The sequence below is a fragment of the Macaca nemestrina genome, chromosome 8, assembly GCF_043159975.1.
Source record: "Macaca nemestrina isolate mMacNem1 chromosome 8, mMacNem.hap1, whole genome shotgun sequence".
NCBI classification, from domain to species: Eukaryota; Metazoa; Chordata; class Mammalia; order Primates; family Cercopithecidae; genus Macaca; species Macaca nemestrina.
Window position 1 is genome coordinate 152309995 of NC_092132.1, and position 26543 is coordinate 152336537.

The 26543-nt window shown below is 53.3% G+C and overlaps 2 protein-coding genes and 1 non-coding gene across 6 annotated transcripts in view; all 3 read right to left on the minus strand.

The window, feature by feature from the left end:
• The window catches only part of LOC105491891 (myomesin 2), a 100541-nt gene extending 94659 nt beyond the window's left edge, over nucleotides 1–5882 (minus strand). The window contains 2 exon segments of the mRNA XM_071068671.1: nucleotides 4734–4770; nucleotides 5850–5882. Of these exon segments, the coding sequence (XP_070924772.1) occupies nucleotides 4734–4770; nucleotides 5850–5867 (55 nt within the window). The 5' untranslated portion in view covers nucleotides 5868–5882.
• On the minus strand, nucleotides 7–4725 carry LOC105491892 (uncharacterized). Its single transcript, XR_011607314.1, has 3 exons — nucleotides 4512–4725; nucleotides 2242–2698; nucleotides 7–273 (listed from the first exon to the last, which is right to left on the minus strand). It is a non-coding gene; the product is annotated as an uncharacterized protein (transcript).
• A 6550-nt stretch (nucleotides 5883–12432) lies between the features above and the next one.
• The window catches only part of LOC105491895 (Rho guanine nucleotide exchange factor 10), a 146960-nt gene continuing 132849 nt past the window's right edge, over nucleotides 12433–26543 (minus strand). For all 4 annotated transcript variants that reach the window (XM_011758600.3, XM_011758601.3, XM_011758603.3 and 1 more), the window contains 2 exons: nucleotides 18297–18419; nucleotides 12433–14315 (listed from right to left, as the gene is read on the minus strand). In XM_011758600.3, coding sequence (XP_011756902.2) covers nucleotides 13801–14315; nucleotides 18297–18419 — 638 coding nt within the window. In that variant the 3' untranslated portion in view covers nucleotides 12433–13800. The remainder of the gene's footprint in view (nucleotides 14316–18296; nucleotides 18420–26543) is intronic.

Sequence of the window (26543 nt, forward strand, 5' to 3'; positions counted from 1 at the left end):
CTCTGCCAGTCTTGTGATCTGGAGCCAGATACTTGGCCTCTCTGTGCTCCAGGGAGACACCATTGCACCTACCTGAGAGGGCTCAAGGAGACGATCCGTGCAACTCACTCAGGATACTGGATCTTAAGCCAACGGGCGGACTCACATTCGTCACCTCTGATTCTGTCACTGCCCGCACGGTGACTTAGCAAACACTTCTTCCTCTCCAGCTCTGCTTCTTAGTCTCCAGCTCCGCTGCCCGGCTCGGGTATTGGATGTAGTTTTCTAAATGTGCTAACACCAGACAACAGATAATTTCCCAAATGCTTGTATTATCCCATAGGAGTTCATGTGTTCCTCCCCCAACCAATAAAGCTGTTAAATCCCAATAACTGTCAGGAATGGAGCCAACTGCTATAAAGTACTTCTAGCTTCTTGGCATGAAAAAATAATTAGAATATATGTGTTGGCTTTGAAACAATACTCACTGGTTCATTTAAAAATTCTGTGCATATTGTACAGAAGTAAAGTCTTGGCCCTGGCACTCCCTTAGATGAACCTTACCCGGCCCTGGCACTCCCTTAGGTGAACCTTACCCGGCCCTGGCACTCCCTTAGATGAACCTTACCTGGCCCTGGCACTCCCTCAGATGAACCTTACCCAGCCCTGGCACTCCCTTAGGTGAACCTTACCCACCTCAGTGTTCCCTCAGCTCCGATGAACTGTGTGCAATTGCGTTTTTCTCACAAGCTGCTTCGTAAATACTGTGAAGCTCTTTCCTTATGTCAGTCTCTCCACCTATGTCACCAGCCAGCGCCTGAGACCCTCATATTCAGGAAACTGTGCTCCTAAGTCCTCCAAAATATTGTCCACTATTAACCATCAATAGCACACATGTATTGGCCATGTGCTAAGCATGTCATTCCCCAAATTTTATTTTTTTGGGACAGAGTTTCGCTCTTGTTGCTCAGGGTGGAGTGGAATGGCACGATCTCAGCTCACTACAACCTCCACCTCCCAGGTTCAAGTGATTCTCCTGCCTCAGACTCCCAAGTAGCTGGGATTGCAGATGTGCGCCACCACGCCCGGTTAATGTTTTTTATTTTTAATAGAGACGGGGTTTCACCACATTGGTCAGTCTGGTCTCAAACTCCTGACCTCAGGTGATCCGCCCTCCTCAGCCTCCCAAAGTGCTGGGATTATAGGCGTGAACCACTGCGCCTGGCCCCCAGATTTTAATTTACAGACAGTCCCAGGTTTAAGATGATACCCTAATTGTGCTGATTTCCCTAAAAGGGAAACAGAGGCCATGCGGGCCCAGCAGTGTGAGGGAATGAAGCCAAGTTCGGTAACGGTTGAGTAAATGAAGGAATGAGGCCTGTTGAGCCCAAATGCCCATCGCTCATCATCCCTGACAGGCTCTCCCAGGGGCTGCGGGGGCTGGGCATGCGGTTCCCTCAAGCAGACTGCAGGTTACCCGCAGTGAATTAATGCTGCCGTCCCCAAATGGCCATTACGTTTATTAGTGGGAATCCTAGTAACCATTTTTCAGAAAAATAAAGGAAATAAGATGGCAACCATTACTTTAAAATAGTTTCAAGTATCTATTAATAATGTTAGAGCAAGTTAGCTGCAATTTAAAATATTTTCAGGGTTGGGGACAGTGACTCACACCTGTGGTCCCAGCACTTTGGGAGACTGAGGCAGGCAGATCGCTTAAGCCTAGGAGTTGGAGACCAGCCTGGGAAACATGGCGAAACCCTGTCTCCACAAAAAGACAAAAAATTAACTAGTCCCAGCTACTCAGGAGGCCGAAGTGAGAGGATTGCTTGAGCCTGGGACGTCAAGGCTGCCATAAGCCATGATTGCACCACTGCACTCCAGCCTGAGCAACACAGTGAGACCCTGTCTCAAATATATATATACATTTATTTATTTATTTTAAATATAAAATTTATATTTTATATTCTTTATATTATATATAATATATAATTAATTTATAATATATAATAATTATATTATGATGTATAACAATTATATTATTATATATTATATATAAGTTTATATTTTTTATATATTATAATATATATAATACTCATCCCAGGGTTTTGTGTTTCTTCCATACAGGCAGGGCTTTCCACGCTATTGGGAGTAACGTGTCAGTTTATGATTTTAAAGTTTTCAATCCGTTATAGACAGACAACATTTCAATTTACAATACAAATAAAATTGTAAAAGACATACAGAATACAAAACCATTACCTTAGTGTTAGGTTAAACAGGCGTATAAAATCACGCTGTCAAACTGGTACACAACTTTCTAAACACTGCTTTCAGTTGTAGCACTGGTGGCGATGTTGGTCCTTCCTGGAGGGTTCATGGCCCACAATAGCCACGCTGCGAGCCGCATAGCTGAGGGTCACTGGGTGATGACTGAGCAATTGGCTGGTTGGTCCCGGAGAAATGCACATCTGTGCCCTGGCAAAGGCTTCACCATGCCAGGTGGGCGCAGCTGGAGTGGTCCCTAGACTCAGTTTTTCCAAACAAAGTCTTCCAGCCGAATTAGGCAATACGCTTGGGAAAAAGTAGTTTTGGGGTATAAATGTTTGAAAATGGCTCTAAACTATCTCCATCAGGATAAGAGGACATCTAACCGCTCAGCCAACGAGACCTCGATGTCTTCTGACCAGGCTGACGAATCTCTCCTTCCTGCTGCTGTCTGGGATTAAAATGCTAAGGTTTGCAGGGTGCCAGGAAGTCACTTTAAAACACACTAACGGTCAAACTCGGATGGCCTCTCTGTTTGACACCCAGGCCTTTCGGGATGTGGGATGCGCGGGGCTGTGGACTTAGGAGGGTGCGGGGCACTGACTAGCTGCAGAGCTTGCGCGTGGGCGTCCTGGGAGGTAGGTCAGCCGCCTGCGCAGCTGCCTGGGGCTGGGTCACAGGGAGTGGCCAGCCCCGTCCTTCCTCCCCGGCTGCCCCTCCCCCGGCTCCAAGGGTGTCTGTTCTGCAGCAGGAGGCTGAAGTGAGGAGGGTGGGGGCTGACCGCAGAGCCTCTCCCAGCTCCACCTGGCTCCATGGCCCCTGCAGCCCTGAAGCCCCGACACCACCCTGAGAGTCCCCGTTCCTGGTATCCCAGGCTGGAGCCTGCAGGGAGCGCCGGGAGCCTCAGAGGGGAGGACTCGGAGGAGACCGGGTCAGAGGGGGGTCGGCAGGACCTTCCTGCCCTGGGCGTTTCCTCAGAAGCCTTCACCCTCTTTCTGGGCAGCCCCAGCTTCGGCGGGTTCTTCGCCGGAAAGGACCTGCAGTCCTCAAACCGCCTTGGCCTCTGCACCTTCCGGCAGGACCCTGCTGCGACCAGAACTCCTGCGCCCAAATTCTAACACAGCAGAGTCTCCAGAGAAGTCGCCTCCCACCCCGGGCCCCACCAGAGGGAGCTGAGGCAGGAACGGGCCTCTGGGCCCCGGGGAACCACAGGGAAGCGGGGGCGGGCAGTGTGGGGGGCGCCTGTCGGACCTGACGGCTTTCGGGTAACTCGAACCAAAGCACGTGCTGAGGACGGTGAGCAGCGGCAGGCGGGCGGCTCTGTCTGGCCCAGAGGAGCCGCACCAGCTCCCATCCTCAGAGAGACCCCGGTGCCCCCATCCCCAGAGAGACCCCGGTGCCCCCATCCCCAGAGAGACCCCGGTGCCCAGATCCTCCGAGAGACCCCAGTGCCCCCATCCTCAGAGAGACCCCGGTGCCCCCATCCCCAGAGAGACCCCAGTGCCCCCTCATTCCCAGAGAGACCCCGGTGCCCCCATCCCCAGAGAGACCCCAGTGCCCCCTCATTCCCAGAGAGACCCCGGTGCCCCCATCCTCAGAGAGACCCCGGTGCCCCCATCCCCAGAGAGACCCCGGTGCCCGGATCCTCCGAGAGACCCCGGTGCCTCCATCGCCAGAGAGACCCCAGTGCTCCCCCATCCCCAGAGAGACCCCGGTGCCCCCATCCTCAGAGACCCTGCTGCCCGGATCCTCCGAGAGACCCCGGTGCCCCGATCCTCACAGAGACCCCGGTGCCCTGATCCCCAGAGACCCCGGTGCCCCCATCCTCAGAGACCCCGGTGCTCCCCATCCTCAGAGACCCCGGTGCCCCGATCCTCAGAGACCCCGGTGCTCCCCATCCCCAGAGACCCCGGTGCTCCCATCCTCAGAGACCCCGGTGCCCCCATCCTCAGAGACCCCGGTGCCCCCATCCCCAGAGACCCCGGTGCCTCCATCCCCAGAGAGACCCCAGTGCTCCCCCATCCCCAGAGAGACCCCGGTGCTCCCCATCCCCAGAGACCCCGGTGCTCCCATCCTCAGAGACCCCGGTGCCCCCATCCTCAGAGACCCCGGTGCCCCCATCCTCAGAGACCCCGGTGCCCCCATCCTCAGAGACCCCGGTGCTCCCATACTCAGAGACCCCGGTGCTCCCATCCTCAGACCCCGGTGCTGAAGCTCAACAGAGCCTGTCCTGGGTGTCATCTCTTTCTGAGGAAAGAACTTACTCTTTTAATCTACAGGAATGTATCCGTTTTCCATGGCTGCTGTCACAAATCGACAGAAAACTCGTGGCTTCAACAACACAGATTTATCATCTGACAGTTCTGGGGCCAGAATTGTGCCATGGGTGTCACAGGACAAAGATCCTGGCGTTGTAGCTCCCGTAATTCCCACGTCATGGGCGGAACCTGGTGGGAGGCGTTTGAATCGGGGGTGGGTCTTTCCTGTTCTGTTCTCCGTGATAGCAAATAAGTTTCCTGAGATCTGATGGATTTATAAAAGGCAATTTATAAAAGGGGCTGAGCAGCCAGTGCACCCGAGGGGACACGTGCCTTGCACCGTCCCTGTCACCCTCACTTTGCAGACGGAGGAGGCAGCTCATGACCCTGATTTGACATCTGACAGTGAGAAAACCAAAGAGCAAAACCAAAGAAGCACATGCTTCTTGCCTGCTGCCATGTAAGACGTGCCTTCGCTCCTCATTCACCTTCTGCCATGATGGAGGTCTCCCCAGCCATGTGGAACTGGGAGTCAGTTAAACCTCTTTCCCTTTATAAATTACCCAGTGTTGGATAGTTCTTCACAGCAGTATGAAAATGGACTAATATAATCTCTGTCTCTCTCTCTCTGTCTCTGTCTTTCTCTATCTCTTTGTCTATCTCTGTCTCTCTCTGGCTCTGCGTGCCTCTCTCTTTGTCTTTCTGTCTCTTTGTCTCTTTCTCTGTCTCTCTTTGTCTATCTCTATCTCTTTGTCTCTGTCTCTCTGTGTCTCTGTCTCCCTCTCTATGTCTCTCTTTCTCCTCTGCTTCCACTCTCACATCTCCTTCTCTGTCTCTGCCTCCTTCTTACACAGACACCTCTGATCACGAAGGGCCAGCCCAGATACTCCAGGGTCATGTTTTCATCTCAGGATCCTGAGCTTGGCCGCACCTGCAGAGCCCCTTTGCCACATAAGGCCACATATCCACCGTATCCAGGAATGAGGACGTGGACATCCACAGTTGGGTTGCTGCCCAGCCGCAGGACGCTGCAGAGGGCTGGGTGTTAGGGAAGCAGCAGAACACCACAGGGATGGCATCTCGGGTCAGAGCCCAGCAAGCCTTGCTCCGCTCCAAGCTCCAACTGCTGCTCAGAACCAGCCTGCCGCAAGCAAGCAGTACAAGTTTGTTGGAAAATTGAAACCATCTAAGTAAGGAGTGAGGAAATGCTGGGATAATCGAAGCAATCGCAGCCCACAGGGATGCATGACTGAGACGGAGGTCGGGGGAAACTTATTACATAAGAGCTCCTACCTACGGACTATGGGTGACACGCAGACACCTTCCCAGTTCTGATTCACTCACATCTCCTGCCAGCTGCATGAGGCAGCTCCTGCCGGCTCCGTTTAAACAGATGTGAAGTCATTAGCCCAAGCAGCTCTCAGTCCAAGTTAAAGTTTGGGTTTCGGGGCCTGCGTGCTTCATCCGTCATTTGTGTTTCTGAAAAGTGAGATGAATATAAGTTCCAGAACGGCAAACGCGATCTTCAGGCCCCAGGACAGCAGTACTGAGTGATTCCTGGACACACGGGGCACAGCCGTGGGCACACCTGTCCCGGGAGCTCACAGCCCGGTGGGCAACCATGGACCCGCAGATCCCGCAGCCGTGGGCATGCCTGTCTTGGGAGCTCACAGCCCTGGTGGGCAACCGCGGACCCGCGGATTCCGCAGCCATGGGCGTGCCTGTCCCGGGAGCTCACAGCCCCGGTGGGCAACCACGGACCCGTGGATCCTGGAACCTGGCCGAATTCCCATCTAAAACCTGCACCTCCTGCAGAAAATCAAGAGGGGTCTGTTGTAAACTTGGAATATGTGAAAAACCAAGCCCAAATTTACTGTTTGTGCGAGTCAGATGTACGTATGTTGAATTTGCTCAAAATAAGGTAAACTAAAATGTCTCCCACCACCAGAGGTTGTTCTTTCTGGCTCAGCTGAGTATGGATCCAGGCCCCTTTAGGCTGAATGCACTGTTGGGTTTGGCTTAGAGGTGAACGAATGGAAGAGTGTTCACAGACGGGCTGACTGGCACTGCTCACTCCTGCTAGCCTGTGTGAGAATTCCATTTCATGACCTAAAGAAGAAACTTTTAAAAATTCAAAATAGACTAACTGCTGAAACGAGACCGGCACAGTGAGAACAGGGGGGACGCTAGAGACCACAGCAGGACCCCACATGGTGGCAACAAAAGGCAAACCAAGCCGTTGATTTTTGATTGCGTGGAAGATGGTGAAGATGAATCGTCCCTTACTCAACCGACCGACCAGGGTCTTCCAGCCTCTGTGCCGTCAGCGTCTGGGGCTGTTCGGGCAGTGTAGGACACGTGGGGCGTCCGTGGTCTCTGCACATGGATGCCCGGTGCCCACGCTTCCCCCGACCTCTCCCTGTATTGACCACCAAGGTGTCTCCTAACATTGCCGAAGGTCTCCTGGTGGGTGGGGGAAGGTGGAAATTGCCCCTGGGTGAGACCCACTGAACTGCAGATGGAACGGGACTCTCGTATGTTAGCATCAAAAGAAGCAATTATTTTTTTCCTGAGCAGAAGAAAATAAACGCAAGCCCCTCGTTGCTCATCTAACAAGAGCAGCCCCCACTTTACTTTCTCTCCACTTTGCTTCTTGAGCCTGTGCCTCGCACCCACAATCCCAGGGGTCAGAGTCTGGACAGACCTGTGGGTATCGAGGGGAAAGGTGCCTTCTGGGTCACTCTGATTCTTGCACCATGGCATTTGAGGCTGCCTCCAGCACTGCGTCCAAAGACCCTGTCCCAGAGGCCCAGCAGGGCAGGACAGAGACTGCGGGTCAGTGGCACACAATGGCACACACAGGTGCCTCTGCCTCGCCGGCCTGCCCTACCGCGCCCCCTCCACACACCCCACCCCCACCACAGAGGTCTAGGCTTTTGCCATCGATGGTCAAGCATCATCCTACAAGCCTGCAGAACGGCCCGTCTCTTCTTTATCCTCGGAAAAGGCGGTTCTGCCACACTTGGCCATGTGCCATCTACACGGGGTACCCGCTTGGAACCAGAACGTACAGAACCCTCCAGGTCTCAGAGGCTGCCGGCTCTTTGGGACTGTAGGGTGGCTTTCCAGCCAGCAAGCTGGGCCTTGTCGCCACCGTTTACAATACGCAGGAGGGAAAAGCCCCCGGGTGGCACCAGGGCACAGATTCCTGTGGACAGCTTTTGGTTGGTTTCTGCTTCCAGCCCTTTTGTTTGTTTGCTGTGTGTCCGGGCCGGGCTCCAGGCCATGCGGTTAACGGCCCTGGCTGAGCCCACAGCTTCCCAGGGCCTGAGTCTCACCGCCCCTTTACTCTGTAATCCCAACCCCGTCATCCTGACTCGGGTCAATTCTGGTAATGAGGGCGGCCGTGTGTCACAGAGCCAGGCTGCTCCTACCGCCCCTGGCCAAGTAGCCCGTGGTGAGACTCCCACACACGGAGCCATGGTGTCCTGTCTGCAGGACGGGAGTGAATGACACCTCGCGTCACTAGGGCCGTGCTCAGAAACACACTGATCATGGGAAGGGGCTGCAGCGGCCAGCACACCCGAGGGGACACGCGCCTTGCATCGTCCCTGTCACCCTCCCTCTGCAGACGGAGGAGGCAGCTCGTGACCCTGATTTGACATCTGACAGTGAGAAAACCAAAGAGCATGGATTTTCCTGTTCCTGCCCTGGCTCTGCTGCTTTCTAACCAGGAGCCCAGAACTTGGCTCATTTTTGTGAGAAATGGCAGAAGCCATCGGACGCAGGCCCGGGAGGTGAGGTGGGCACCGGGGGACCCCTGGGAGCACAATGGTGTTTTCAGCCACCAGAGGCCTCCGTGTCCACAGCAGCGCACGTGCATCCCTCCCCACGGCAGCTGGGGATGCCGAGTTCACTGCCCTGCTCCAACGGTCAGTTCTTCTCCAGGCCCCTTGAAAGAGTGGAGGGGAGCAGGGAGCCGACGGAGCCCCCAGCTTCCCGCCCGAGTGTGCACTGCCCAAGCAGGGCCGTGGGGGCCTGGCGGGGAGCACTGTTTCCTGCCCAGTGCCAACCTGACTGTACTGGGCTGGTCTTCCCAGGAAATGATGCCAAACTGCAGGAGCCACAAGGCTGTTGCTGGCACACTGGACACTCAGTGGGGTCTTAGCAAGGCCAGCCTTGGTGCCAGGGAGCCCATGATACTGAGCTGGGGAGCCACAACAGCACCACCGCAGTGGCCCTTGTGTTCCTACACCCATTGCACAAACCCTCTCTGGCCAACAGCCCCAGACAGGCTACTCTGCTCACCCCGTGGTCTGGGGCTTTCTCTCTGGGGGGCGTTAACGCAGACACAAAGACACAGGCTTTTGCTCATCCTCTTCCACCTGACAGGATGACTGTGTGCCCTGTGAGCGGCCGTCGTGTGCGGAGGAGCGTCCTCCACAGCTTCCGGCAGGGCCTTCCCTGCACAGGACGAGACAGCCAGGACCGCAGTGCAGGCAGCAAGGACGGGGTGTCCCCATGCTCCCCCAGGGGCCAGTTGCTGCAGGGCACTGCACATGGCTGGGTGTGGATGGGGCGGTGCAATGGACGCTGTTTCCTGCATTCTACTTCACTTTCTGAACCTGCTCGGTGCTGTCCCTAAGGTGTCGTGTCCATCCCAGCCTGCAACTCACCCATCTCATAACAGCATTCCACGGGCTGCTTAGCTCACAGTCAGCATCTGTTCTGGGCTGCAGGTTTGGGTCCCCCCAGATTAATATGCCAAGGCCTTAATTCCCAGTGTGATGGCCTCTGGGAAGGGATGAGGTCACCAGGGTGGGGCCCTCACGATGAGATCGTGTCTTTATAAGAGAACTTGTTTCCTCCCCCAACCATGGGAGGACACGGTGAGAAGCTGGCTGGCTGCAGGCCAGGAAGGGGCCCCTGCCACACCCAGCCGTGCGGGCACCTGGATCTGACAGCCTCCAGCACAGGGAGAAATCAACATGGTGAGGCTGCGCAGTCTATGGTGGTTTGTTCTGCAGCCTGCGCTGAGAGTGGCCTCTGTGTGGATCCTGGCGCCCAATTTTGACTGGGCCTAGTACCACCCAAGCTCCATTTTTCGATGGGAGATAACAGAGCCTGGCTCTGCAGCTCTGTGGGCCGTGCTGCTACAGCAACGTCTCAGCACAGTCCCATCCGTGTCATCATGAGGCCGGTAAGGCGCCTGTGCTGCAGAAGTGGCCGAGCAGCTTGTCCTTCTCTTGGCCCCCTTCAAAACTGCCAGCCCCAGAGGCTCCCCAGAAATGAGCTGAAGCAGTCTTCCCATGTGTAGGGCATGCTGGGTCCAAAATCCAGAGGCCCCCCAGTCACTGCTCCCCAGAATGGCAAGGAGCGTGGGGTATGGTTTGCCCTTTACCTCATGGGGTGTATCAGGGCATGCACAGATGCTGAAACCCCAGAAGCTTCAGTGATGTGGCAGGCCTGCGATATCTCCCAGCCTCAGGCAGACACCTGCCTGCCTTGGTCACCCGCCTTCTCCCAGGTCCAGGCAGCATGAGATCATCGACACAGTAGTGACCTTGTCGCCTTACAGTCAAGCCAGGGTTCAGAGCACAGTGAGCACGGCAGGAAATGCACTGCAGTCCTCGCCCAGTCAAGGCAAGCTGTCTTCGCTCCATGGATAGGTGTGCAGAAAAGTGCAGCTGCTGAATCGGCAGCTGCGCTGATCTGTTCCGGTAAAGATGCTATTTGTCACTGCGGCTGTGACTGGAGAGACCACCTGGTCATGCTGCAGGACCTCACCGCCGCCTTCCACCACAGCCTGGGGTCTGCAGTGCCCAGTTCCATGAATTACATGGGAATTGGTGGGCACTGGGATTTCGCCATCCTTTGAGCCTCTGACGGCGGCTCTGATCTCTGCAATTCCTCCAGGGAGGCAGGATGGATTTACTGATTGGGTAGGAATGGGGAGGGGTGTTCAGAGCCTTCCAATGGATGGTTCCTAATTCAGTGGCTCTGACTTCACAGGTTACGGAACTAGTGATGGTTTCTGCCAGCTGCCAGCTCTGTCCATCCCAATTACACACCTGGCCCTTGTGAGACGGACATGGGCCGAACTCCACGTGCCACGTGGCTTTCATAAGACCCCTCTACAGCCCAAGGGGCTGCTCTGCTTCTCTGCTTGGTGGCGACTCGGAGCCTGGACAGTTTCCGAGGTTGGCTCTTTCCCATGACCACTGCGGTCTTCCCGGCACATGGATGCAGGTCCCTGTGGGGAAGCATGGACCATGCATGCTTGCAGTCTACGTTTGGGGTCCTTCCTCAGGTGAGCCTGACTCCCCCTTCAGTCGATGAGCTCCGAGCCTGTAAGCTGACTCAGGTGTGGGACTTGGACCATGACCTGCGGGTCTTTGTTCATTGCTGAGCAATGTCTCTTGGTGCTTTCCTGTGTCCGTTCAGGCTGCTGTGATGAAATATCAAGCCTGGCCACGCCTCAGGGCAGGACAAGGGCCCCATCAGGAGGTGAGATCATGGTGCCAGTCAGGCTCCCTGTTGATCAAGTTACTGAGGGTCTGCCCAGCAGATGGGGGCCCGGAAGCTGGCGCAGATGCAGCCATTTGGCCCTGGGCTCCCATGTGTCCTGCTGTCACTGGGTTAATCCCTGTCCAGGAAGAGCCCAGGGCTCTGCAGAGGAGAGGGGGAATAAACGGACAGCGGAAACCCCAAAGGGATGCTGCTTCTCTCATGTCGCATCCCCAGGGCCTAAGACAGAGCTTGGCCTCACCTCTGACACTCATCAGGTGCTCAATAGAAGCTTGTTGCTTAGCGAATGCACTTGCCTCTACGCACGGCTTCCTTCGTTGGTGATACGCTTGTTTTCCTCATTCACTGTGAGCCTGTGAAAGCGGAACCCATGTCCCAGCATAGCAGGAGTTCTCTGCAGCCCACGTTCTCCGACCTATTCCTCCCCCACAGCCCTCCTGTGCCTGCCTCTCTCAGGATCTCTGGAAGTCTCTCTTCTCTAGGAGGGCAGTGGGAGGTAAGAAGTCAGTTACACAGACCCCACTCTGTCCATGTCCCACACCATCAATCGTGTGGAAAGATTTCTGTCCCAGCAAGTTAACTTTACACATTGAATTCATCTGTCCGTGTAAGATGTTGGCCCTGGTCTCGTAAAACCACCATAATAGGAACATTTTACAGGAAATTCATTCTACTCATAACTCAAAATGGAATGGCCAAGTACAGGCTGGGCATGACTGTGAAGTCAGAGCCACTGAATTAGGAACCATCAACTGGAAGGCTCCGAACCCTCCTCCCCATTTCTACCAAGTTAGTAAATCCATCCTGCCTTCCTGGAGGAATCGCAGAGACCAGAGCCGCCGTCAGAGGCTCGAAGGGTGGCGAAATTCTGCCCACCAATTCCTGGCTCACACCAGGAATCTCAGCACTTTGGGAGGCTGAGACAAGAGGACTGCTTGAGGTCAGGAGTTTGAGACTAGCCTGGACAACATAACGAGACCCCATCTCTATAAAATGTTAAAGAGAAAAAAAGAGTTAGGTGTGGTGGTGTGCATCTGTAGTCCCAGCTACTCAGGAGACTGAGGTGGGAGAATCGCTTGAACCTGGGACGTTGAGACTGCAGTGATTGTGGGAGCCCAGGGGGGTTATGGTGAACCATGATCACGCCACGGGACTGCAGCCTGTGCAACAGAGGGAGATTTTGTCTCTTAAAACAAACAAAGAACAAGTACATGAGTCGCTTGAAAGATTCCCAGTGACTACTTCCAATTCAGAGCGCCGTCCTCCACGCAACCGGGTGTGCTGCTGGGATTTAGAAGTAGCAAGTGGTGATGCAGCTAGGAATGTGCAGACCAATCCCCCCGCCCCCGAGTGTGATGCCCCTTTCCATCTGACACATAAAAGAGGCAACTCGTCCTACTGCATTTTAAAATAAAAATACTTTATTTATGAAGTCAGACAGCAGCTAACAGTTGGAGAAGCTTGGGAAGAAATCACTTTCACATGGGGGATATATGCAACCTAGAAAATATTTGGCTAAGTCATAAAATTAACATTTTTAGTCATCTGTAAAGTGCTGAGACATTTATTTCTGGTGACTGCCTGGGTTAGGATTTTTTCTTGTTACCCGTCCAGTAAGTGAAACATTGAAATACACGTTGAGCAGGATGGAGTTCACTAAGTATGCACCTTGACAGGATGGTGTGCACTCATTATGCACCTTGTCACGCGGGGTTGGCTCTGCGACTGCGGAATAGAAACTGATGCGTTCTGCAGAGGAGGCGTCTGCACAACAGACAGGCTGGCCCGAGGTCACGCTTCTTGGCCTGGGTCCCGCTCAGCGACAGCAGCCAGCATGGCCTAGCACCAGGAGTCATTCGGAGCGTGCATGCTAAAGCAGACACAGCGTTCCAGGTCAAAGGGGCAAGAAGCCGCACCAAGGAACTAAGCAAGACTGCTCTGCCTATCTCCTCTAACACTAAAGCACACACGTTTCTCATGTGGATAGTCACTCTATTGATGCGAGAAGGGAGGAATAATTTGGTGTTGATGCTTGAGTCCAAATGTTGAGCATTTTGGTTCAAAGCACACATTATTTGTGAAATGCTACAGATAATATATTGACTGAAACATTAACTGTTAATTTTTTAATAGAAAAATGCAATATAAAAATATTACTTTGTTAAAATATACAGTACACATATTATACCACTTTGGAAAACCCAGCTCACTTCTGAAAGCAAATCATGCTAACTGGACTGGTAGGTGTTACCTGGCTTTTAAAGTTGTTAACAAATTTTATTCTGAAATTCAAAAATAGAGAATATAAATAAAAGTCGTGAATCTGAATCAGGTAAAATTATTTTAAGAATTGTTAATAGATGCCTGCACTACTGAATACACATATTTTCTCATAAATTCTTAGTCTGCGAATTCTGTAATATGATATGACAGGTCTGGCACTGATGAAGTTTAACATTTAGTATTTATATATGGACTACAGCAGTCAAAAAGAATGTGGTATTTTCCCAGAACTGCACTCAATTACTCGAAAATTGCATCAATCTTCTGCCTTCGTTAGAAGTGCTTGTAATTACTTCTGCTGTAAGGAAGAGAAGGAAGGAATTGGCAGGAATGCCACCATGACGATATTGCACGTTTCTCCCCCAAATACTGTTTTTAATTTATTCCCAACCAGTGTAGACACAGCTTAATCACTCAGGCTGTAGGATTAGCTGAGAAGTCACCCTTGATTGCAAATTCTGACAGCAGGAGGCGGCCGCCCTGCTTATATATTCAGCAGAGGGATCTGCCAGACCATGACGGACGGCGCCAGCTCCTCCTGGTGGGGCTGCCGGGCCTTCCTGTGCACCCGCCGGTGGCCCTGCCCTCCACAGACCACCAGCGCCGAGCTGGCCTTGGCTTTCTTGGCCCGGCGTGCTTTGCTTCTCAGAGAGACAGGATCCTTCAGGAGGTCACAGATGGTGCTGTCCTCCGACCTGTGCTCTAGAGAGCTGGAGCCGTGAGACAAGCTCAGGGACCCGGACGAGGAGGACACGTCGCTTTTCTGAGTCATCGATCCCAGCGAATCTCCCAACCAGATGGCTGTGTCAGCGTCACCCTGGTTCAGGGACGAACCGGTTCCTTCACTCGGAAGTGCATCCTTCTGGTCTTCGTCCTGGGGCTCGGGGCCGGGAGCCAGGCCGTCCCCGGATTTGTCCTTGTCTTTCTCATGCAGAGCCGTGGCCAGGATGATGAATTTGACAGGACCGTTGTGTGCATGGTAGGAGACCATGCCTCTTCCTGAAAAGGGAAACAGTTCAACAGCTGTCTTTTAAAATAGGCAAAATGTGAGAGAAGGAAGCAAAAAGTGCCTGGCTTAACCCCAATGCACTCCTCCCTGCCCAAATAACGAAACCTGTCACTTGCATACTTGAATCATAGGCTACAATGGAAATATCTGGATTATATTCTTCTGGGGTTTTAGTTAATGTGAAGAAGGCTTTAAAAATGATTTTCTAAAATAGAAAGTTGTGTTTTCCTCAGCAGTATTTCAGTTCTAATACTCATACTGTACTTTTCAAAGTAATAAAATAGTCATTTTTCCATTCTGCATAAAATACCTTCTAACTTACCCTATGGAAATATCCCAAATTTTCCTAAGTCTTGATTAGAAATATTAACGCCTGAAATGTGTTGGTTTGGGAATGAAATAACTAAATTGCTGGCTGGCTGCCATTTTTCTTTTTTTTTCTTTTTTTTTTTTGAGACGGAGTCTCGCTCTGTCCCCCTGGCTGGAGTGCAGTGGCACGATCTCGGCTCACTGCAAGCTCCGCCTCCCGGGTTCCTGCCATTCTCCTGCCTCAGCCTCCTGAGTAGCTGGGACTACTGGCACCTGCCACCGCGCCCGGCTAATTTTTTGTATTTTTAGTAGAGACGGGGTTTCACCGTGGTCTCGATCTCCTGACCTTGTGATCCGCCCGCCTCGGCCTCCCAAAGTGCTGGGATTACAGGCGTGAGCCACCGCGCCCGGCCAGCCATTTTTCATTACAAAAACGTTCTGGGGTTCAGAACAATTTAACTCTATAGTTTGATTAAAGTTAGGACTTTCAGTTTTCAGGTGATGTGATTCAAATTTTAAAGTCATCATTGTATCAGAAACACTTGTAGGTCTTCTTAATGGCACAGAGTCCTGCAACCCCCACATTGATTCTGTAGCATCACGTGGGCCTGGCGTGTCTTCTGGGTGCTTCGTGGGTGACATGACATACGGACAGGGGCACGTGTCCTTTCCCCCAGTGCTTTCAGTATGAAACAGGCCCCAGCCCTCACCATCATCCTACTCTGGCCAAGGCAGATGACATCACTGAATCTTCCACCATGGTGAGAGTCCATTTCCCAAAGAGCAGAGTGGCAAAGTGAAGTCTGCAGGGAGCGGGAGCTGGGGGGACTGGGCAGGGACAGGGCCGCTCATCACCTGGTGAAGCGCGCACCTGGGTTCCCTGCACGCCAGCAGTGATGCTGCCCCGGGCATGCCCCCAGGAGGAGCTTCTGCAGAGCCAGCCACACAAATATTCAGAGGCTTGATGTGTAATGCCAACGGGTAGCACCTAGCTACCCATCCAGAGAAACACAGTGAGTGCACCTCCTTTCAGGAAACACCCAGCTATCCACCCAGAGAAACCCGTATAGTGAGGGCGCGCCTCCTTTCAGGAAGCACCTAGCTACCCGTCCAGAGAAACACGGTGACAATGTACCTCCTTTCAGAGGCAGGCTGCAGGCAGGGAGAGGAAAGCGCTGCAGCTGCGGCACCCGCAGGGACCGACCCCAGCAATGCCGAGAGAAAAAGCAACAGAGGCTGCGCGCACCATGGGACAGCTACAGAAAAGTGCAAAAACAGGAGAGGTGAAAAGAACCCTTTAAGATAGACACTGGTACAAGTACAAAGGAGAACCAAAGGAATAACTGATGTAAAACTGAGTAGCGTCGTTTCCTAGGGTGTGAGCGGAGACAGCTGAGGCTGAGAAGGGGCGGCTGAGGCTCAGTGTGTGAGTCACGGCCCCTTCTGAGCTGGGCACAGGCATGTGGCCTCTTCTCATTACCAGGTAAACTGTGAAACTGTGTGTGATGCACAATTCTATGTATTTACAGGCTGAGTGTCCCTTATCTGAAATTCTTGGGACCACAAGTGTTTTGGATTTCTTTCTTATTTTTTTAATGTTGGAATATTTGCATTGCACTTGATGGTTCAGCATCCCCAAATCTGAAATCCAAAATCTGAATTCCTCCAATGAGCACTGCCTTTCAGCGTCACATCGACACAGAATTTGGAGCATCTGAGGCCAAGGCAGGCGAATCACTTGAGGTCAGGAGTTCGAGACCAGCCTGGCCAACATGATGAAACCCCCATCTCTACTAAAAATACAAAAATTAGCCGGGCGTGGTGGCAGGTGCCTGTAATCCAGCTAATAGGGAGGCTGAGGCAGGAGGATCGCTTGAACCCAGTAGGCAGAGGTTGCACTGAGCTGAGATCATGCCACTGGACTCCGTCCCGGGTGACAGAGTGAGACTCTGTCTCAAAAAGAAAAAAAAAAAAGAATTTAGAGCATTTTGCATTTTGTTTTTGGATTTGGGGTTCGCAACACGTATAATCACATAGCTCATAATAAAAACATAAATTAGGAAATGAATGGCAAAACTAGAATTCCTTAATCCTCACGGGTGGACCTGCCACAATCTGAGTGCATGGAAGCCACTGCCAGGTCGGCCCGGGAGGAAATCCCAGAAATGGAGCCCATCGGAACAGTTCTGCTCTAAGAGCTTCCTACAGAGCGTTTTCTCTGTTAGTATATCCCGCTGGGTGACATCATAACCCACATAGAATCTCAGGCCATGGTTTACTGAACTTACAGGATGAGGAGTTTTCCGCGTTACTGCAGGCTCTGCCCACACCACCTCTGCTGGCTGCGTTCTACCCATTACCAGCAATGCCACCATTTTATTAAACGGCCCAATCCCTCATTACGAACTGCAGGTCACCTATTTTGTGCTGTTAAAAATTAAATGCTGTGGCAAATGTCTTTTTTCATCATACTTTGTTCCTACATTAGGCTGTTTCCTGGGCCAGTTCCCTGGATTGGGAATCCTGATTCCAGACACACGAGCATATTTTAAGGCCTCCAATCCCTCACGGGACTGAGCTTTCCAGAAAGGCCGTGTGCTTCAGCCTGAGCTCCTAATGACACGGCAACAGCACAACGGAGCCTTTTTGGATCCCGGCTTCCTTCTTCACAATATAAAATACAGAAAGGACCGATGGAGATCCCGGCTTCCTTCTTCACAATATAAAATACAGAAAGGAATGACAGAAACTAATTCTGGCATTTAACAGAATAGGAAAACATAAGATTCTCCTTGGACTACTAACGTAAGAAACAGAAAACATATAAATTGGTAATTCCAATTAAACAGACAGTCTACTAAGTCATTATAATACCATGAAAACATACAGATAATCTGAATTGTGTAACAATCCCAGGATGTTAAATCACACTACGCACAGATAATCTGAATTGTGTAACAATCCCAGGATGTTAAATCACACTACGCACAGATAATCTGAATTGTGTAACAATCCCAGGATGTTAAATCACACTACGCACAGATAATCTGAATTGTGTAACAATCCCGGGATGTTAAATCACACTACGCACAGATAATCTGAATTGTGTAACAATCCCGGGATGTTAAATCACACTACGCACAGATAATCTGAATTGTGTAACAATCCCGGGATGTTAAATCACACTACGCACAGATAATCTGAATTGTGTAACAATCCCGGGATGTTAAATCACACTACGCACAGATAATCTGAATTGTGTAACAATCCCGGGATGTTAAATCACACTACGCATAGATAATCTGAATTGTGTAACAATCCCGGGATGTTAAATCACACTACGCACAGATAATCTGAATTGTGTAACAACCCCGGGATGTTAAATCACACTACGCACAGATAATCTGAATTGTGTAACAATCCCGGGATGTTAAATCACACTCCGCACAGGTAATCTGAATTGTGCAACAATCCCGGGGTGTTAAATCACACTACGCACAGATAATCTGAATTGTGTAACAATCCCGGGATGTTAAATCACATTCTGCACAGGTAATCTGAATTGTGTAACAATCCCAGGATGTTAAATCACACTCCGCACTGCTATGCTCTATGAGTCTGCAAGACAGGATGCAGCCACTCAGACTGCAGCTGCCACTCACCGGTCACTTTGGGAATCCCTTGCAGACGTGGGACTGGCAGGGCCACGAGGACTCCCAGGCTGGTGCCGACCATCAGCAATCCGTGGCAGACGAGCAGGCTCGTCACCGACAGCCGCTGGTGCCCTGGGCAGAAAGACATACGAGTGGTTTCGGGTCTGGTTTGTGCAGCAGAGTTGGTGGGGCGGTGAGGGAGCTGGAAACCCCACAGGTCTGTCATGCCACCACCAAACCCCGCAGGGGCAGGATGTGGCACAGGAGTTCCCAAACCCGAGCCCCAGGCTCCTCAACCACACGAGCAAGACAAGGGTCTTGGGGGCATGCCCTGCGTCTGCACCTGGACAGAACAGGCCCGATGTCTGGCCGGGTCTCCTGGGCTGTCGTCTGCATGGCTCTGCTCGGCCCCTTCAGCCCTGAATCAAGCCCCTGGATGAATCTGTCTAAACCTTTTGCTTCCTGGCCGTGTAGCACGTGAGCTCGTGAGCCCCCGACACACGCAGTGGCCTGTGGTTCTTTGGGAGCACAGAGGCCCCTTTACAAATGAGGAGAGGTCTCAGCGCGCGCGGCTAGACTCGAGTAACGGGCCCTCAGCCGCAGCTGGACCCTAGAGGGAACTGAAAGGCCTCTTCAGGGCTCTGCGTGAAGAACAACATTGTCACATGGCCTCGGCGCTGGACACAGCAGGGAAACGCCACAGTGGACGGCGGGGTCAGAAGGGCCTTTGAGGTTCTTTGTTAGTTTGGTTTTGATTTGCTTTACAGCCAAGGATCTGAAGCCCAGAGAAACTAAACAGTTTGCTCTGGCCGTGACAAGGCTAGAAAGTGGCTGCCAAACAATGTGGGAGATGCATGGCCTATTCCAAGACCCCGCCTCATGGCAGTTACAGGAAGACCCCACCTCACGGTGGTGACAGGAAAACCCCGCCTCATGGAGGTTACAGAGAAGACCCCACCTCACGGCGGTGACAGGGAAGACCCCGCCTCACGGCGGTGACAGGGAAACCCCACCTCATGGTGGTGACAGGGAAGACCCCGCCTCACGGCGGTTATAGGGTGGGAGACGCATGGCCTGCTCCAAAGACCCTGCCTCACAGTGCTTACAGAAAGACCCCACCTCATGGCGGTTACAGGGAAGACCCCACCTCACAGCGGTTACAGGGAAACCCCGCCTCACGGCGGTGACAGGGAAGACCCCACCTCACTGCAGTGACAGGGAAGACCCCGCCTCACAGCGCTTACAGGAAGACCCCGCCTCACGGCGGTTACAGGAAGACCCCACCTCACGGCGGTTACAGGAAGACCCCACCTCACGGCGGTTACAGGAAGACCCCACCTCACAGCGGTTACAGGGAAGACCCCACCTCACAGCGGTTACAGGAAGACCCCACCTCACGGCAGTTACAGGGAAGACCCCACCTCATGGCAGTGACAGGGAAGACCCCACCTCACAGCGGTTACAGGAAGACCCCGCCTCACAGCGGTTACAGGAAGACCCCGCCTCACAGCGGTTACAGGAAGACCCCGCCTCACAGCGGTTACAGGGAAGACCCCACCTCACAGCGGTTACAGGGAAGACCCCGCCTCACAGCGGTTACAGGAAGACCCCACCTCACGGCAGTTACAGGGAAGACCCCACCTCATGGCAGTGACAGGGAAGACCCCACCTCACAGCGGTTACAGGAAGACCCCGCCTCACGGCAGTTACAGGAAGACCCCACCTCACGGCGGTTACAGGAAGACCCCGCCTCACGGCGGTTACAGGGAAGACCCCGCCTCACGGCAGTTACAGGAAGACCCCGCCTCACGGCAGTTACAGGAAGGCCCCGCCTCACGGCAGTTACAGGAAGGCCCCGCCTCACGGCAGTTACAGGAAGACCCCGCCTCACGGCGGTTACAGGGAAAACCCCACCTCACGGCGGTGACAGGGAAGACCCCGCCTCACAGCGCTTACAGGAAGACCCCGCCTCACGGCGGTTACAGGGAAGACCCCGCCTCACGGCTGTTACAGGGAAGACCCCGCCTCACGGCTGTTACAGGGAAAACCCCACCTCACGGCGGTGACAGGGAAGACCCCACCTCACTGCAGTGACAGGGAAGACCCCGCCTCACAGCGCTTACAGGAAGACCCCGCCTCACAGCGCTTACAGGAAGACCCCGCCTCATGGTGGTGACAGGGTGGGTCTGGACTTTCACGTCGTTCCCTGCAACTCTGACACAATCATCAGCATCACGGCCTTCCAACACAGACAAGATAACCCCAGTGTTTCTCTATTTAGCCCCAAAGCTGAGGAGCACAGAAGGTCAATTTAGCTTGTTCCTGAGAAGCGACGGTGAACACTTAAAAACTTTGATTCTTCTTTTCTGTAGACATAGAAGCTCTTTTAAATATCCCTGCATTTGACCCAAAGTTCATCTCAGATAAAGAGCATGAAAAACAATCTGACACCAGAGCCAAAGACTCAGAATTGAGGTCAAACAGCCTCACCCAAAACAGAAACAAAAAACAAAAAACACGGAATCTGTATCGACAGGCATCAAACAGCCTCCTCAGAAAACAAAAAACCCTCACTACAGACAAAGACAGACATTTGGTTCTATTTCTAAACGCTGATTGATATTATTTTTAAAAGCTCCCTAATATGCGTGTCCCAGGAATTCCGAATGTCTGCCTGGCTGCCGTGATGTGGTCAGGGTGATAGTGAATCCACAGTCCTGCACGTAAGCCGGGGCTGTTATTTTCTAAAGCTGATGAAAAACACGGCAGCCGCTTCGAAGCTGATGCGCAGGATTCCCAGCTGCTCCCAAGCGCAATCGCTCTACAACACGGGGCGCAGCCCGGGGTGCGGCCGCAGAGGGAGTGTGGATGCTCTTTCTAGAGCAGCAGTTTGACTCAACGGTAAGTATTTTCAGTGTGAAACATGACTGTCTGATGAGAGAGAAAACCAGTGTGCACACGAGTTCAGCACACAACCTGAACCGGGTCTTCCCAGCCCTCCGTGTGGCACTGGGATGGGAAGCAGCCCTGGGGTGGGAGCAGGGATGTGAGATGCTGGGAAGGGGAGAAGCCCCACCTGCGTGCCGGGAAAGGCTGCGGCCGCGTGACTGAAATGCTGGCCCGGCTTCTGGAAGGGCTCCTGTGATGCTGGCCAAAGCTTGCATTTAATAAAAAGGGCAGGCCGGGCGCAGCGGCTCATGCCTGTAATCCCAGCACTCTGAGAGGCCGAGGCGGGTGGATCCCCTGAGATCAGGAGTTCGAGATCAGCCTGGCCAACATAGTGAAACCCTGTCCCTACTAAAAATACAAAAATAAATAAATAAATAAATAAATAAAATAAAATAAATGAGCTGGGTGTGGTGGCGGCGCCTGTAATCCCAACTACTCGGGAGGCTGAGGCAGGAGAATCACTTGAACCCGGGAGACGGAGGTTGCAGTGAGCTGAGATCGCACCATTACTCCAGCCTGGGCAAAAAGAGCAAAACTTAGTTTCAAATACATAAATAAATAAAAATAAAATAAAAAATAAAAATTAAGCAGGTAAAAACCAGACGTGAATGTTTTAACTGGTTTCAAAGTACCCAGGAACTACATAGGACAGTTAAGTTCCAGAGAGCGGCTTTCCGTTGCATTTTCCAAGCAGTCTGCCCATCGGCATCTTTAATTTTACATAAGAAAGTTGACTGCCACAGTCACGAGATCATGCGGTCATTTTCCGATTCCAGAGGCTGTGGTGAGTGCCGCTATCCAGGCGTCCCCTGCCCATCCGGAAGCACCAACGATGACCTAGAACAGGACAGCAGGGTGTGTTCCAGACGGGGCTGGGTCCCGGGAGCTGCAGCCCACGGAGGTCTGCTGGGAGGTGGGAGGCGGGGCAGCTGAGGTGGTGAACGGTGATGCAGCTGCACAGTGAGGCTGGTCAATGGGTTACAAGCGTGAAGTGGGACTGACTGCACGTGAGCCGCTGCTGCATGGCCACTCCGTTGGGAGCCACCAGGGCCTTCCATAGGCAGCCACAGAGAGACGCATTTCCTGCCCTGGAGGCTGGGAGGGGCTGGGGGTGTAAAGGACACCATCCAAGTTCATTCAAATAACCTCAGAGACAGAACAGTGACTGGAAGAAGCAAATACGTCCCTCAAGTGTCGGAGGAAATGCTACCAGGGGGATTCACCCTCTGCTCTTCCCAGTCTGGAATACAAACCGAAGGACAGGCCAGGGCCACACAGGCTGCCGAGAGAGGCTGTGGCTCCAGTCCTCGGTCTCGTTCCTTAACTCACCATCTTGAGTCCGGTTTCATTGGTGTAGTCCCTGGTCTTTAGAAAAGTTACACTGGTTTTTTTTGTTGTTGTTGTTTTTTAATGGAAATTTTGGCCATTTTATTTGTTCACATAGTTCCTGGAGGCTCTGTATTCACTCGGTGGAGACTCAGAAAAGTGCAATTTACCACGGGGTCTCAGCACTTTTCCATAAAAAATATCCTCCTTTGAACATGCGGGACGGAGCAGGAAACATCTGCCCGGTGATGTAACCTACTGCAACTGCTCACAACCTAAAAGCTGAGGCGCCGTGAACCCACTTGCCGTGAACTCTGCTCCTTTTTAACTTAGAAAGGTCATGACTGCTCTAACGAACGTGCATGTTAATCACAGGCCTTCATCAACCGTTAGTCTGTGTCGAACCTGATGTAGCTTATGTGAAAGAACGCAAGCTAAATGGTTTTCAGAACTGAATTCCAAATAGAAGGAGTAAAGCCAGGTCCTTAGCTACAGAGTCACGGAGTCCCCAGGGGCCAGCAGGCTGAGACCCCGAGGAAGGAGGAGGTTTCACCACGCCGTGTGAGCTTATACAGAAGGCAGGAGTTACAGTACAGTTTGCTTATTTCAGATTTTGTTGTTTTTCGCTTGGCAAGTCTTCATGTGCAGAAGCTACCTGACTTTTATATTCCAGCAATAGCACAAAAAGATAATTTTATGTCTTGTTGCCACACACACACACACACACACACACACGAAAACCCATTTGAGCATCGTCATGAATACAACTCGAGAATGAAGGTTTTGTGTGTGTGTGAACAGAGCACAGCGGACATGTGTGGGCCTCCAGGAACCATGTTGGATGGTGAGGAGGAGAAGAACCCAGGAGTGGTGACGGCCCGGCGACCTCAGCGTCCGTGCGCTTCAGCGCCGCATGAATGTGCCCCGACCGGAATGTCTAAACACAGTGTGGAATGCCATAGTGCTTATTTCTATGAAATATGAAATACTGGCTGAAAGGCAAAGACGACGGGACAGAGGAGACGAGAGGAAAGGACTCTCTGGAGGAAAGGACTCTCTGGCTACTCATTCCGTCTGAGTCACAAAATGCAACGAACATCAGAATCATTTCAGTCTATGCCGCACCGAGGATCTCACAGAGAATCACGGTTGGAAGCATCACAAACAAAGCTGAACTTCTGCTGTCACCGAGGTCGGCTCTAACCCGTGTACCCTTCTCCTACTGAGGAGGCCACGGTGGCCACAGACCACAGCCTTGGAGCAGAGAACTGAATGTGGGTAAAGCAGTCAGTGTTCCCCAGAAATCAGTGAGGCTGGAGCTATTTCAAACTTAGTACTGAAATGCTGGAGAACCTGCCAACTATGGGCACAGCGCTCCATCTGGACAGATGCATGCGTTTGCTTTCATGCGGGTCTAAAATGCAGACCTGACTCTGTGTGCAGGAATAAGTAAAGACCCATGATTCAGGGGCCCCCGGAGCAGGGGGCTGAGAGCACACACTGTGGCCGTGCAGAGTCAGCCCAGGATGTTAGAGGGGCCTGGGAGGGTGGGCGCCAGGGGACGGTGGCTCTGCAGAGCCCCACACATCTGCTGGCACCAAGTGAGAGGCTTGTGGTGGGCTTGGGATGGATCCATCATGAGCTGAAGGGTGACAAGTACCAAGGAAGGGAGACTGAGTGCCCAGCCACAACTTCATCATCCAAAACACACAACACAGGCAGCTGCGATTTAGCCAGAATCTGCGACCTGAGCAGCCGGCAAGGGCTCTGCATTCTGTTTCTGGACCGTTGCAGGACTGTGTTGGGTGCTCTATGCTTGGAGGGAAGCAGGATGATTCTGTCTTTCTCTTCTACGGAGTAGACAGTATCTAAAACAAAACATTAAGAACCTGCCATACAGGAGTGGCTTTCGAACAGCAGCAGCAGGGAGGCGGGCGGGAGAGGCAGCTGACAGTGGGGTGGGGTATGCAGACGAGGGGCGGGAATGGGTGCTGACAGTGGGTGGGGTGCTGGGATGAGGGGGTGGGTGCTGACTATGGGGTGGGGTGTGGGGATGGGGGCGGGGGCGGGTGCTGACAGTGGGTGGGGTGTGGGGATGGGGGGTGGGGGTGAGCCCTGACTATGGGGTAGGGGGTGGGGATGGGGGCGGGGGTGAGCCCTGACTATGGGGTGGGGGGTGGGGATGGGGGCAGGGGTGAGCCCTGACTATGGGGTGGGGGGTGAGGATTGGGGGGTGAGCCCTGACTATGGGTGGGGTGTGGGGATGGGGGGGTGGGTGCTGACTATGGGGTGGGGTGTGGGGACGGGGGCGGGGGTGGGTGCTGACAGTGGGTGGAGGGTGGGGATGGGAGGTGGGGGTGAGCCCTATGGGGTGGGGTATGGGGATGGGGGCGGGGTGAGCCCTGACTATGGGGTGGGGTGTGGGGATGGGGGGGTGAGCCCTGACTATGGGGTGGGGTGGGGGGATGGGGGTGTGGGTGCTGACCGTGGGTGGGGTGTGGGGATGGGGGTTGGGGGTGAGCCCTGACTATGGGGTGAGGTGTGGGGATGGGGGGGTGGGTGCTGACTATGGGGTGGGATGTGGGGATGGGGGCGGGTGCTGACAGTGGGTGGGGTGTGGGGATGGGGGCTGGGGGCTGGGGGTGAGCCCTGACTATGGGGTGGGGTGTGGGGATGGGGGGGTGGGTGCTGACTATGGGGTAGGGTGTGGGGATGGGGGCGAGGGTGGGTGCTGACAGTGGGTAGGGGGTGGTGATGGGGGGTGGGTGCTGACTATGGGGTGGGGTATGGGGATAGGGGCGGGTGCTGACAGTGGGTGGGGTGTGGGGATGGGGGCTGGGGGTGAGCCCTGTCTATGGGGTGGGGTGTGGGGATGGGGGTGGGTGCTGACTATGGGGTGGGGTGTGGGGATGGGGGCGGGTGCTGACAGTGGGTGGGGTGTGGGGATGGGGGCTGGGGGTGAGCCCTGTCTATGGGGTAGGGTGTGGGAATGGGGGCGAGGGCGGGTGCTGACAGTGGGTGGGGGGGTGAGGATGGGGGCGGGGGTGGGGGGGGGATGGGTGCTGACAGTGGGTAGGTGCTGGGACAGGGGCGAGGCTGTAGGCCCCCAGAGTGCAGCCTTTCCTATCCTGCTTTGCTTTTCATAGCCTGGGCGTGAGTGCTGTTGGCTTTTATTAAATCGTGTGCAAGGGTTATTTTATTAAAAAATCAAATTCAAAATACAGACTCCACTCACACTGGCCAGAGCCTTCCCTTCATTAGGAGTTTCTTTCTGATCCTAACCGGAGAGGGATAAACACCAAAGATCCTGCGGGGCCGCTGCATTTCCATGGCCGCTCTCGGAACTCTGGAACCAGGGTAACCGTGGGCTGCTCCTCCCCAGAGGGAGGCCTGCGCTGCAGGCAGCCGGGGCGGGATTGGGAGGCTCAGGGGCTGCAGCCCACGGGAGGTCGAGGGGAGAGGCTTTTCTCGCAACGCCCTCCTCACCTCCCCTTGTGTACAGAACTTTGAACACACGGACACTCACTGCCACGTGAGAGCTTTGGCAATTACGGATGTGACTTGGTTCTGTCCCAACAACGACAGCCCATTCCTGCAGCAAACATTTGCTCCAGCAGCGAGTGCTCCAAAGAAAACACAAGGTCCGCAGCAGAGCGTCCGTCTGCTTTCTAAGCCACGGGGACTTAACCATTTTGGTTCTCTAAATATAAATCTGCATGTTACATAAACCTCCTTTTCCTTTTTTTCTCCTCCTTTTCCTCCTTTTCTCCACCAAGAGAAATCTCCTGGAGTATTTTAACAATGACTTGTACAGTTAGCCCCTGAGAAACGAATGACTATCACGGACTCACCATGCACCAAATATATTCACCCTCCCACCTCCAATGGGAGTGCGGAGGGGACGCAGCGGCCCCGGCCCCGAGGAACATCCTCAATGCCTCCTCATCCTCCTCATCTTCCCCTTGTCAAAGGACAGCCTCA